At 40.6% G+C, this 14723-nt stretch overlaps 1 protein-coding gene across 2 annotated transcripts in view; it reads left to right on the plus strand.

The window, feature by feature from the left end:
* Nucleotides 1-823: 823 nt before the first annotated feature.
* Nucleotides 824-14723, plus strand: part of RGS17 (regulator of G protein signaling 17) — a 31832-nt gene continuing 17932 nt past the window's right edge. Inside the window, exons 1-2 of one of the 2 annotated variants that reach the window (XM_074168189.1) lie at nucleotides 824-900; nucleotides 3541-3684. In XM_074168189.1, coding sequence (XP_074024290.1) covers nucleotides 842-900; nucleotides 3541-3684 — 203 coding nt within the window. In that variant the 5' untranslated portion in view covers nucleotides 824-841. Of the gene's footprint in view, nucleotides 901-3540; nucleotides 3685-14723 lie in introns of those variants that run through there. The other variant, XM_074168188.1, reaches the window with a different exon arrangement.

Raw genomic sequence — 14723 nt, forward strand, 5'->3', positions numbered from 1 at the left:
ATTATTGTTTTGCAGCACAGGGTGGATTTTTCACATTTCTTACAGACTTCCACTTAGAAACTCTCCAAGAGAATGTAACACTTGGAAAAGATTTTCTTGATAACTTTGACTTCAGCCAGTGGCTAAGCCAGATAAGTGAACATTGTTCATGTGTTCACTGAGAACCCTGTCTCATTGCTTGGATTTTCTTTCAGCCTTGCGCTTTTATTGATCAGCATGCCAGGCACAGCAAGCTCAGTAATGGTTCGCATTGTCAGATAGAGCAAGGTTCAGAGTGAGCACCAACATCAGCTGTGGAAAAGGCAGAATCTGAAATGGATTAAATACAACTCTGCCCCACTGTGCCAGTGAGATCTTTGCCCATTATTACTGGAAGCTAAGGATATTCCCACTACACGGTATCCATGTTATCTACTCATTTCAAAATATAACCCCTTGCAGCACTCTTTTAGCATCATAATTAATGCTTTAGCCTCAAGTAGCCAAATGTATTCTATTAGGATCAGAATGCAAACTAACTGTCCCTGGTGCAAGTATGCAGGGCTTGGGAAGTGTGTGGGGTGGTTTTTTTTCTTTTTTTTTTTTTCCCTCAAATACAGCCTAAATAGATACATGTAACTGTATCTGCAATCAAAGACTGCCCTCTTCCTCCTCCAAATAATGCATGGCCAGGAAAGGGGTGAGTCATGCCCTTCCCCATATTCCAGAGGAGAGTCAGACAATAGTAAAGCACCCTAAATGCTGGCTAGCCTGTGGGCTCTGAGCAGCCTTGGAGGAAACCACACCTCCTGAAATGCTCTACAACGAAGACCCATGTTTTCTCACAACTCCTGTTGCTACCATGTACCACCAGACTTGCAAACCTCCAAAAGAGTTGGTCGTGGCAGTCCATACAGAAAGGTGAATGCTGGAGAATTTGCAGTGGTAGAAGTTGAGGGCAGGGCTGAGGACGTGAACCATTCCTGTGAAAACACACTTCTGGCTCTGCCTCCTGGAGATGCCACGTGCTGTGTGTTGGGAATCACAGTTGCAGATTTTACCTTTCTGCAGCTGAGCAACTCCCATCCATTTCACCATCAGTTCCTGCCAGCGTGAGCAGGGACTGAAGGAAGCGGTCCCCACACTCCCCTGGCCTGCCTGATGTTTGTGCTACGCTGTTCTTTTTTCCCCTCTCACTCTGGCCCTACTGCTCGCATCTTCCCAAGGTGAATGAGACTGGGACTTGAACCAAATTAAAATGAAATACTTTTTTTTTTCTCTCCCATCTGGATTAATTTTATAGCATGCCTACTCTTTTACCCGATTCACCGAGTACCTGCACAAATGCCGGTGCCAGCACAGAGAAGGGGACAGCTCGGGGGTGAATGAGTGACTGTGAGCTGTGCAGGACAAAAAGGAGAGACATTTATTTCAGTGGCACAGCGTCTTGTGCTGTGTTAAAGTTATTGTGAAACTACAGCAAAGTCACCAACTGTCATCATCACATCTGAACGGATAACCTTCATCCTGCCCCCTTGTATTTATAGTGCAACAGATCTAGCCATAGTACATTTTTTACATATAGCTAAAGTTGTGTCAGAAATGCATAATTTTAGGTACACAGGTGGAATGCATGAGATGTTTTCATTACAAGATTACTGCCCTATAAATACCTAAGTATGGGTAATTTCACTGGTTTCTGAAATTAATAAATTCTGTGATTTTGTACAAATGTTTCTAGAATCTTTATCTATCTTACAAGAAACAAACATTCCCTGTGAAAATATCTGCCTTTAATTTCTTTAACCGTGGCCATTGCACTTGCTGAAGCACGTACCATTCACAGCATGACACAGCTATCTATGAAATAATTTAACTGCGCAGTCAGCAGAAGTTCAGCAGTGTAATTTGGAGAAAGTGATTCCATGCTGTCACTCACTCTCTGAGCTACATATTATTCTGCAACACTTTTCCTTTCCTTCCTATCTATGATAAAAATATGGGCATGTTTTCAATTATGTCAAAGTATCCTTTCTTAACAACATATGTTTACATTTGATTTTAAAAAAAAAAAGGTGTATTTTCAATATGTCATTTTATTCTTCAAGAGTTCAGTAACTATAACACAAGAAGAAATATCAATAGCATAAGCAGGCGCCCTCACCACAGGTTGTTAAATGTTTGTTCATTGTTTACTTTGACCAAACACTTCAGAAATTATTTGATTCTATTCAGTGACAGCGTACATGGAAAAGTTAGCTATGCAAGAAGCTGAAATAACCACCAAACTCCAGTTTTGCTGCATGAGTTTGAGTTCTGAAGGTTATTATCCTTGCTACATGTTGTTGTGTGCAAACTGACTATAAGGACACTACTACAGAAAAAGAACTTACGGAGTTTTAGCAACCATGAAATGCAAACTCTCACAGCTGTTGCTTGCGTGCATGTAGATGGAGAAGCACATCTTTTGGTTGTCTGTGCATGACGTATCCAGGTGGCAAATCATCCAGAGCCTGAACCTGCCCTTCCCCAGCTCTCCTGGCTGCGGGTGGATGCCCTGGGGGTGTGGAGCACAGTGCACACTGCTCACACCAGGTCACCTTCTACCTGCTTCTCTTTTAAACTTGGCTCCTCCCCACAGCAATCAGTTTGTACTTTTTCAAAGGCAAAAGTACTAAATTTATTCTGATTTATCTAGGCTTTTAATAGCCATTACTCTGGGAAATGTATAGTTGTTGTACAAAGAAGATGTGAACCATTAGAAGGACCCAGACATCTAATCCTTCCTAAATGACATAACTTAGCAATACCTGTTTTAACTTCTTTTGAAAACTAAGTAATGCATGGAATATTACTTCCAGCTGCATATTGCAAGTCACTGGAAAGAAAAATATCTTGGCCTAATAAAACCTAGGAAAGACTGGCAGTGAGCAAAAGAAAATCTTCTGTAACCAGAAAAGAGTCTCCAAGTTGGAAAAGTATTTTGGAAATACATATTTATTATTCCTTTTATTTACAGAAAATAACTCTCAAGTAGCAAACCTCCTAGTTCCAACACTTAGAATAACCTTGGCTCTTAACAGACAGCTATTAGTGGCCGTGATATAACATCACTGATAGCAATTTCATTGGCCCAGCATTGAAGTCAAAAAGTAGAAAAGATCCGTTTCCAGCTCATGTTTAAAGCGAATAACCATCCCGCTGTATTTTTAGTACAATGGAAAGAGCTGTGGTAGTCATACGGTAAAGGGACGACTCAGTCTCCACCAAGTGCTATACAAGCTGTGGAGCTTGCTGCTCAGAAGGGTAATAAACAGCCCATTTAATCTGGCCAAAGCGACAAGAATAGACGTGATTCAAGCGTGTCACTAAAATGCGGTCTTCTGGAAACTGCTTTTAAGACAATAGAACTATTACTTGGCCAGCAGAGTTGACGGCCACATGTTTTTGTTGCCATGAGCTGCGAGAACCAGTAGAATCAGAGATTATTGTAGAAATGTGAATGTACTTTATGACAGTCTGTAGTAATTCTGTACATCTCTTATGTCTGTGTTCTTATAGCCACTTGGGCACTGAAGTAGCTGAAATGAGAAAGAGGCAGCAGTCACAAAATGAAGGAACATCAGCTGTGTCTCAAGCACCTGGAAACCAAAGGCCCAACAACACATGTTGCTTTTGTTGGTGCTGTTGCTGCAGCTGTTCATGGTATGTCCTGTAGTATATTTGGTTTCATATCCACCACAGGTAAATGATGAGAATGGAAAGTGCTGAGCACTGGGAATGTGCAGACTTCTGGGAGAGGATTGCTGCCAAGAGGCACAATTTAACATTTCACTTAAAAAAATTTGATAAAATAATTCCCTAATTTGGCTGGACATCTTGTGAGGGGGAAGAGGAGAGAATAGTAAATTCAAGCTATATTTACCCTACTTAAAAACCAAAACTAAAAGAGGAAAATTCAGTTGTAAAACTAGTATGTGTGAATGAGAGACTTGATACTGAACAGTTTATATTTTGCATTCAAAACATATTTTTTCTGCTTGTACATTTGATGCTGCAATTCTCTGTATTCAGGAGGGAAAAAGAGAGATGGTCATAAATGTGAATATATGGTGACCTGTTTTACTACTTAGTTGTTGAATAATATATATTCTGTAAATCTGAAAAGACAAGCCTTAAATTCCACATCATCTTTTAACTGGTGTCACATAATTTTAGTGGAAAAAAGGCTCGAAAATTGTGGCTGATTGCCTCTTCCTAAAAAAAAAAGTTCACTTGGAAAGTTCATTTGGAAAGAATTAATGCCACTTTCAAAAACAGCTTTAAATTCTCAGTTTCTTGAGATGCATTAGGTCTGTCTTTCTTATTTTCATGAACACAGTTAGTGTTAAAACATAAAGTAATTGATATGCAGTACTGTTTGGAGCCTGTGCATCCTGTTACACACACAGTGCAGTCTTTTTGGAGTGACCATTCCTCTGTGTATCTGTGTTATTTCACTTGAATCAGCCATCTGGCCCTAATCTAAAATCTGAGGCTATTTGCCCCCAATATATTTAAAAATACATAACAGCATGTATGCCTCAGGCACCAAATGTGACAGCTTTTTTCAAGATCCTGGAGGCAGTACCAGGGTGGACCTGCCTTGACTGTTATTTCCAATTTCACCTGGAGGCAGAGGATATTTGGAACAAAGATGAGTGAGAGCTCGTGCTTTTACAAAGATACTTTGCCATGTGTTCGATCCATGCAGCAAAGAGCTGGAAGTGTATGAAATGGGAAGAAAAAGGAGGATATTTTGCCACTGTTACCTCTGCTTTGTGACAAGGGCACAATGTAAGATTAGCTATACTGTTACAGACCAAAGGTTCATTTAGCTCAGTATCCTATTTCAGGAAGTGACCTGTAGCGGATGCCACAAGGAAAGGATAAAACAAGTGGACATGCACTTTCTTAACCTGCCCACAGCAAAACTTCTCACAGCTTCTGACAATCTGCAACTTAGAGAATTTCTGGCCCAGAAGTTATTTCTGTGTGTTTTATAGCCCTTGATGGAACTTGCTTCCATTAATTTGTCAAACCATTTCTGAAGTGACTTCCTGAACTCATCTAAACTTTTGGCATCCAGAGTTTCCCATAGCAATAAATTCTACAACAGACCTGTGCACTTTGCGAACTGTTACTCCCTTTGATTTGTTTTAACCTACTAGATGTTAAGTTCATTTGATGCCTCCTTGTTCTTATGATTGTGAAGAACAGTGAATAATTGTTCCCAGGTTGATCAAGTTTTTATAGAGCTCTCCCATATCCCCCTTCAGATGTCTTTTCTTCCATATTCTTCTATTTTAATCTCTGTGATATAGAAACTGACCCAGACCATGGTTTTCCTTATCTCTCTTCTATCTATTCACCTACCTTGTGTCTCTCCATGTACGTTTCCTATTCTACTATCTCCTGTCGGAGATGTGTGGCTAGATCTGTTGCAGTAGTCAAGACATGGGTGCGTTATGTTTTGTGTTTGCTCTTGATTTTTTATTATTAACTCCTATCACTCTGCTTGCTTTTTAACAATCTTTGAGATTATGTTTTTATAGAATTATCCACCATGACTACAACATCTCTTTACTGAATGGAAATAAACCCTGTCATTGTGCACATACAGCTAAGGTTGTCTTTTGCCTTGCATATTGGAACATGAATGGCCATAAAAATACCAGTCTAATTTCTAAAACTTAAAGACAACTGATTTTATTTTTTAAGCATGCTGTAGCTCAAGAAGTCTTATTTGACAGCTATACTCTATTTTGAAGCTTTCATGAGCTTTGTGACCCTTGGAGTGCCTCTACTCCTTAGAATGCAATACCATTATATATTTGAAGAGTTTATGCATATTAAATCTAAACTAGAGCAAATATTGCTTTAAAATGTAGGATATCCCTTCAGCTGCTTTACTAATTGTTTTTGCTGTTAATATCCTATCTTTTGGGTGTTGAGGGTTTTTCTTTTGGTAAAGTAGATGAGACTGAGCATGGAGGAATCCTGTAAATTTAAGTTAGTTTCCCAGATTAAGTCAAAGAATGGGTCAAAGGGTATAGTGACATCACTTGTACCTTCTAAAATCAAAAAGGTAGAACAGATGATGTAATAAGTCTTTTCCAGCTCTATCTTCTGTGATTCTGTATTGGAAACTCCATTAGAGGAGGGATGGGACAAAACTTTGAAAAAGGCAATATGAAATGCTTCAGAATCTCAGTTGAAATGAAGTAGTTGGTTCTGGTACCAAATTTTTTTTGTAAATTTGAACTGTCCAGGTAGAGTACAGATTACTGTTTTTGCCTCAGCTGTGTACCCTAAAAACTACAAAAATAATTAAAAAAAAAAAAGTAACAACCTTTACTAGTCACTCATTATATAGGGCGTTCTAGGTAGGTAATTCTCAAGGGTACTTCTCTGTAGTAGGAAAGCTGCCTAATCAATAACTGCAACAGGTTCCCCGACCGAATGTAATAGCATGCTTTCCCTAGTTCCACAGGTCTTTGTATTTGAGTAACATGAGTTTCTCAAGTGATACCTGTCTGAAAACATTGCTGGGTTCATTAATGATGATGACAGGGCTTTAACTGGTAATATCAAGATTAGGAGACATTTCTTCTGTTTTTCCACCAGCCTGTGTGACTAAAGACAGCTCCTATATCACTAACCTCTTAGTGCCTCCACTTCCTCACCATTCAAAGAAAGGGGGGCGGGTGTTTGTGTGGCTTTTAGTAAGAAGCTTTCACTTGTATCTGTTTGAAGCGTTAGTTCAGTAGTTCATCTATCCAAACAAATAATTAGAATTCTAAAAATATCTTTTGTGAATCATGTGGTGTTTGTTTTCTTCTGTTCTACCCTATGTTAAAATTAGAACAGGCATTAGGTCTTCTGTTTGCATAACAGCATAGGCAAATATTCACACCTTTGTTTAGGGAAATAGTACCTTGCCGAATAGGGACTCATTAACAGCAAAACGTTAGATTCAAAAATTATTCAGTATATCTTATAAGAAACTTTTTTTTCTCTAATAATTCATTCTTAAAGGTAACAAATATTTGGAGCTCTTCTCCATTGTTGTGGGTTAACCCCAACAAGCAGCTCAGCCCCACGCAGCCACTCACTAACTCGTGCCCAGTGGGATGGAGAAAGAGAATTGGAAGGGTGAAAGTGAGAAAACTCGTGGGTTGAGATAAGGACAGTTTAATAGATAAAGCAAAGCTGCGTGCACAAGAACAGCAAAATAAGGAATTCATTCACTGCTTTCCATCGTAAGGCAGGTGTTTAGTCATTTCCAGGAAAGCAGAGGTCCATCATGTGGAACAGTTACTTGGAAAGACAGATGGTACAACTCTGAACCTTCCCCCCTCCTCCTTCTTCACCAGCTTTTATTGCTGATCATGACGTCATACAGTGTGGAATATCTCTTTGGTCAGTTGGGGTGAGCTGTCCCAGCTGTGTCTCCTCCCAACTTCTTGTGCATCCCCATCCTGCTCACTGACAGTATAAAAAACAGAGAAATCCTTGACACTGTGCAAGCACTGTTCAGCAACAGCTAAAACATTGATGTGTTATCAACACTGTTTTGGTCCCAAATCCAAAATACAGCACCATATGGGCTGCAGGAAAGAAAATCAACTCCATCCCAGCCAGACCTGGTACATCTATTGGCAATGATAATTGTCAAGTTTACAAAGATAAAGCAGGGCTGATTACTAAGGTTTACTCAGATTCGAAAAGGTGGAGATAAACAGATTCATTAAGTTGGCCATTTTATTGTAACAGGTATCGTTAGCATGTTGCCCAACTAGCTTAAGCCCTGAATGGGTGCCTGAGCATCAATAGTGAAGGAAGCAGTCCTCCTCAGTGGAGAAAATAAAGTGCTTCTGAAGTCCCCAACAGGAGAAGCTTGTCCACTTTCCACAGAGGCAGATCTGCAGCAGATCCCTCTGGAGGTCTTCAATAGGACCTTCCTCTCTCCACTGACCAGATACAGATCTTGGGCGCCTCCTTCAGGAAGACTGCCTCTCTAAAGCATCTAATAGATTAGTACCAGTCAGGTACTGAAGGTGCTGGACTGAATCTCACTCCGTGCCTTAAACCTCCACAAAACACTATTCCCATAGAGGACAGAAGAAAAGCTTCCTTACTAGGTGTAATTTCAATGACTTGGGTAGCCTGAGAGTTGCAAAATTTGCAGTAACATGACAGTCTATAATTTCCTCAATTACACTTTCCCAGAGAACTGCGCATTTAGTATTTAATGGTATGGCTTTACAGTTTTGAGCTCAGCCTGGCGAGGTAAGGGTAGAAGCCTGCTATTTCACCTCCCCAACCTTATTTAGCAATCCATTACTCCAGCTTCCTGAGCAGACATGAAGCCAGTAATTTTCTTGCAAACACTTGTAAATCACATTCTTCCACAAAACTCAAGACACCAGCACAGGGAGGTTGGCTATTCTGCCAATTTTATTGTGCTTCCTCTTTTGTCTTCCAGCCAGAGCAGGAGTGATATCTTTTTATCCTCTCTTCCTTTCATAAGGTGCTCAGAGAATTTTAAAGCTGTGGGACACTGATACCTGATAATCCCTCTCCTTTTACCACACACAGAAGGCTCAGAAGGCATCTAACATCTGCCCTGCAAGAGACGTTGGCATTATGGGAGTCTGGGGGACATGAAAAGGCTTCCTGTGGATAAGTGAAGATGATCACACAACTTCACTTGGTTTTGTAGGTCGATTCTTACACACAAGCTGGAAGGTCTTTACCTTAAAGGGAACCATTAAAACAACTGCTGAAGACTCTTGTGGAAGAGGGAAAGGGACTCCCATGTCCAGCAGCTCCGAACTGTGCCCTGTACAAAAGCTACGCCTGCCATTTGATTTCTTGTGACCCTTCCATGACTAGTTTCCCACACCCAAGAGATGCCAGGGGAGATAGGGTATTTGCCAGTTTGGCAGTAAACAAGAGTTGCTCTTGGCAAGAAACCTCTCTCCTCCAGTTCTTATAACTTGCCTATGACTGCTGTGAGTTAGGTCTGAAACTTCTTCCTGATGACCTTGGTACACAAATATTTTTCTTTATTAAAGGGAACATTTTCCTTGCATGGGTTTAGTAGTTGACTTGGGCCTATGAGAAGATATTTCTGTAACTTGTGCCATGAATATGAGATGACAGATACAGTCCTAAAGACAATTTTAAATATTATATTTTTTCTCTATGAGGTTCAACTTTTTCCTCCTCCTAGCAGACACATAGTGTGCACGGTAGTCTAAATGAAAAAAAAAAAAAACCACACAATTTTTTTTTGCTCTTCCCACCTCTCTAGTACTTTGAACTGAACATTTTTTTTTTTTTTTCTGGCATATTCAGTGTTAGTTTGCCATTGAAAAATTATGTTTAAGCTTTGCATGACTTAACATAAGATAATCCCCAGGAGTCATAGTCATGGCTGCTTTATCTTATTTAACTATGGTAGAAAGTTTGGAAGAGAGAGAAGCAAAGAAAGAATGGAAACAAAAAACAATTTAATGCAATAAATTACAGCCTCATGGTCTGAAATATATGGAAAACAAAATCCATATTCTTCTTCCCATGCCTGTCTGCAGCAGGATTTTTATACTAGGACTAGACAAGAGGTGGGCTGGTACAAAAAGAGTCACCCAGGCTCCAGGACTTTTTTAAAGCTTTCAGCAAGAAAATAAAATCTTTACCTTTGAAACAAAAGCACTCATTTTGAAAAATAGTTTTGGCTTTCAATTTTATTTTTTTTTAAAAACCTAATTTTTAAATTCTTCTTTTCTTCCCTGAACACATAGGACAACACATCTGAAACAGATGTATTCAACTCTCTGCGTTTTACCTTTTCAAACCATCACACCATTTGCTTGAGAAAAGCAAATATGGAAAAGTGCTTCGGGAATTATTGTATTCTAGTGCAGAATACAGAAATGCAGGCTCCTGTACTCTATTTTACTGAAATAGCAATAAAATATTACTGAAATAGAAATAAAAATATTTAATGGGAAAGATGTTCCATTCTGAGCCTTTTTATACTTTAAAACATTACAGGACTTCCTTACATTTTTAGCATTTGCTGTTGCAGAGGTCAAAGATGAAAACATTCCCTCTCTTTCCTGGAGAATGATCTATTCTGAGGGAGAGTAGGCTTAGCTAGCATGGGAACTCGTGCTTTATGCATCTATGGGACAGTATCATCTGCTTTGCCCCAGGTCATCACAGCGCTGGTGCTTTCTTAGGAAAGCAGCAGCAGTTCTTCTGACAGGTGGAATTTAAAGCTGGATAAAATCCATTATATGACCTGTCACACATGCTTCTGAATGTGGTATTCTAGAATATCAGTCTTAAATCACCTTGTCTTTAAGGCCACGTATCCTCGGCACTGAGGGCATGAGAGAAAGCTGCCCGGCTGACATTCCTGTTGCCACTGGAATGCACCATGGGGTGAGTGTGGGGTAAGGATTTAAATACTTAGTCCTCAGAAATGAACCTTTCAAGGTTCCCTGAGCTACTTAAAATAAGAAATTTAAATTCTCAGCATTTGGAAAAACAAGCAGAAGACACTCTAAAAATAAATAGCTTGTCAAGTATTTTTTTTCATATGTTCGTAAGTTATGTTAACAGTACTTATTAAATAATACCCAAGCAAAACATTTCTTTTCCCTTTAAACCAAAAGAAAGGGATGATCTCTAAAGTTAAAAAAATCAGAGGGAAGAAGCATGTCTTCCTAATAGGTACAATATTTCATAGGGTCACTCTACTTTATAATTCAGACAGGGCAAGTGATTTTGCTGGAGTTTTATGGATGTTCAGGTCCTGAGGGCAGGCTGGGGACAGGTGGCTCTCTGCGTGCTTGTTTACACAACTCTCCCAGGGCATCACAGCCTGACTTGCCAACCTCTGGGCTTGTGCCCTGCTGTGACACTGGGCCAGATTGTCAGTGTTAACCTAATAATTCCTGGAAGTCTGCTCTCTCCTTGAGCTGGAAACACGCCCTGGTGTGATTCAGTACAGGGCTTATCACACTCAGGTGTGATTCAATACAGGGCTTATCCCAGAGCTCCAGAGGTGGCAAGTAAAGGCAACTTTGACCACTTGCCACACCTCCCTGTGAAGCAGATGTGAAACACTGTCATTTGAAAGAGGGGAGCACATTTCTTCTACATAAACGATGCTACAAGGTGCAAAGGTATGATACATGAGATCTCAGGTAGACCAGCTGCAGCAAACTACTTCTCCATAATTTTCCCGGCATCTACTTCTAAAGAGTAAGATGCCAATGCAGGAAATCAAAACGTTACCAGCAAAACCAAGGGACTATAGAAATAAAAATTACAAAAAGCAGAATTTAATGTAATATCAATGAAAGGAAGCTTAAAATCAACCTATTAAATCTCATGAGAGCCTGCCTTGGTCACTGTGGAGCCAAAATAGTCAAGTACTTCTCATCTTCCCTCATCAAAAAGCAGCCCAGAAATCCCTATTTCCAAGCTCATCCACCCCCTTTTGTTTTCCTCCTTTCTTCTACTCAGCCCCCTGCCACCTACCTCCAAAGCTCTGTGGAAGCACAAGGTCTTGTGCAGCCTTGGAGCAGGGGCAGGAACTGTGAGCCACCAGTTCCCACAGCAGCAACGGGTTTCCACAGGTCATTTGCCATGCAGAATTGGCTTTGGTGCACACGGTTGCTTTGTGAGACATGCAAAGTAAATCAAAATCATGCAGTTCTCTAGGAGAAAGCTGTAAGCTACACAATGCACTTATTTTGGCAAGTGTCTGCAAGGGGGTAGTCACTAAGGCACTGCTGGCCTACCCTGAAATCATGGTGGAAGCACAAAGATACACAAGACACTACACAGACATTCAGCATATATCAATCATTTTAAATTAATTTTCAACCAAGAACCCTACTTTGAAAAAACTTTAACACTGTAAACTGAGTCTAACTCCATGTAAACTGATAAATGTTTCTATTTTCAAAGGTATGAGGTAAACTTGTTCCTCCACATAATAAAATAGAAGTCTAATGCGAAGAGTGGAGCAATAGCTTCTTATGCAGCTGGTCTGCTGGCTTTGATCGCAAGCCAGTGGTAGAATCCTCATTAACATCAAAACAAGCCCAGGGTTCTCTGGGCCAAGCTTTCCTACTGTCAGGATTTTGCCCTTAATATTTTAAACTTCGAAAGTTCATTTCATTTTGAGGAACAGATGGAGGCTCATGTATTTACTGACATTTTTACCCATCTGTGATAACCCAAGCAGGTTAGAGAATGGGTAGAACATAAACATAATATATTAGCAAATTTTTAATAAATGTTTCTGAAGCTTTACAAACCAAATGCATAGATTTCTATGTGTATAATATACTAAGACAAGAAACTCTCATCACTCTAACTGCAGAAGATAGTCCTATTTCAAGCAAACAATTCTGTAAAGAAAATTGGAATGCAAAAAAAAAAATAAAATCAGAACTGCAATCCTAAATTGAAGAATAAATACATGCTCAGAGGGGATTTGGGATTACACAAGGCTCATTCTAATTCAGCCGCACATAAGATGCTGACAGTAACTCCTTAGAAGGAGATAGCAGACTAAATCTAGTTAACTTTAGAAAATGATCTTGATTCTGCCCTGGCACAGCACAGAGGGTGTATTCAGGGACAGCTGCTCTTGAGAAGACTAGAGGGAGAGAAAACAATGGCAGAATCACCTCCACTGGGGTAAAGCAGCTTGATGTCTCCTCAGAGGCTGTTTAAGAGATGGATTGCTTCAGAGCATCAGCATCTTGGCTCTCCCTCTCCACTCATGCCTGTTTCCCACCTGACTGTGCCAAAATGCTATTCAGCTTGATGGCTGCGGAACAGTGGCTGAGGGAAGATTCGTAATGTCATGACAGATTTGCTGTCACCAGCGCACAGCTTGACTGTTGCTGTTGAAAAAGAAAAAAAAAAGAAACAACAACCAAAAAAAAAAAAAAACCCAAGAGTGCTGAGGATGCCTGAGTCCAGTTTATGCTGTGATTTTCAGCTGTTAGGAGTTGGTAGCCTTTACATCTTCCCCAACAGAGTTTGGGCTGGGTTTTTCATTCCCTTATTGCAAATTTATGTCACGGAAATTCGACAATTATGTATTTACACAAAGATGCATTAACTCAGGAGTTTATGGAAAACCACAGAAACACAGAAGTGTGTGAAAGGTCAAAACGGGTCTGAGATCAAAATATAAGCTAAAGGCATGCTGATAGATGGTGTCATTTTAAAGGTTCCAATGTGGCCTTGCAAATCATCTGAACTTTATACATCATGGAATATAACAAAAAATTAAATATTTAACATGAAAAAAACCCAACAAAAAATCTTATCCAAATTAAATGCACTGGCTGTGCCTACACTAGTAAACTAAGCAGGGCCAGGGTCTAATATGTGCTCAAGCAATGAGCCCTACAGTTAAATTGTTAGCAAGTGCTAACTCCCTGGCAGAGTTTTAGCCAGTGCCAAAGTGCACAGTCTCAGGCAATGACCTGTTGCAGGTGCAGAAACCCTGTTTTGGGTATGGGCTTTATGGACTGGGGCTACATGGTGCCAGTCAGCCTCAGGGCCAGAGAACTCTCCCAGCCCATTTTATCTGCAAGAATAAATGCAGTCTGTAGCTCCAAGCCAAAAGGGAAAAAAAATTAGGCTACTTAAATCTGCTAGCAGCAAAATTTTCATCTTACAAAGGTTCATTTTTTAACCATGTATCATTCCAAATCGGTTTAAAATGTCAGTTAAACCAGGAATAAATGTCTAGCGCTTTTAAGAGAAAAGAAAAGAGAATGTATCATGGAAATGAGTCTGGACCCCTAGTAGATAACACTTATAAGATGGAGATCCTCTCGCTAGAAAAGTGGGTCAGACATTCATTATGTGAGGCAGAAAGGGAAAGGAGACACGAATCTTATAGAATCATAGAATCATCTAGGTTGGAAGGGACCTTCAAGATCATCTAGTCCAACCATCAACCTAACTCTGACAAAAAAAGAAACATCACTAAACCATGTCCCCCAGCACCATGTCAACCTGTCTTTTGAACACCTCCAGGGATGGTGCCTCAACCACTTCCTTGGGTAGCCCATTCCAATGCTCGATAACCCTTTCAGTGTAAAAATTCTTCCTAATATCCAATCTGAACCTCCCCTGGTGCAACTTGAGGCTGTTTCCTCGAGTCCTGTCGCCTGTGACTTGGGAGAAGAGACCAACCCCCACCTCTCTACAACCTCCTTTCAGACAGTTGTAGAGAGCAATAAGGTCTCCCCTCAGCCTCCTTTTCTCCAGGCTGAACGACCCCAGCTCCCTCAGTCTTTCCTCATAAGACTTGTGCTCCAGACCCCTCACCAGCTTTGTTGCCCTTCTCTGGACCTGCTCCAGCACCTCAATGTCTTTTTTGTGGTAAGGGGCCCAAAACTGGACACAGTACTCAAGGTGGGGCCTCACCAGTGCCGAGTACAGGAGGGGGACGATCACTTCTCAAGTCCTACTCACCATGCTATTCCTGATACAGGCCAAGATACTGTTGGCCTTCTTGGCCACCTGGGCACACTGCTGGCTCATGTTTGGCCGACAGTCGACCAACACCGCCAGGTCCTTTTCTGCCAGGCAGCTCTCCAGCCGCTCTGCCCCAGGGCTGTAGCACTGCATGGGGTTGTTGTAACCCAAGT

The sequence above is a fragment of the Numenius arquata genome, chromosome 2 (genome assembly GCF_964106895.1).
Source record: "Numenius arquata chromosome 2, bNumArq3.hap1.1, whole genome shotgun sequence".
Classification (NCBI taxonomy): domain Eukaryota; kingdom Metazoa; phylum Chordata; class Aves; order Charadriiformes; family Scolopacidae; genus Numenius; species Numenius arquata.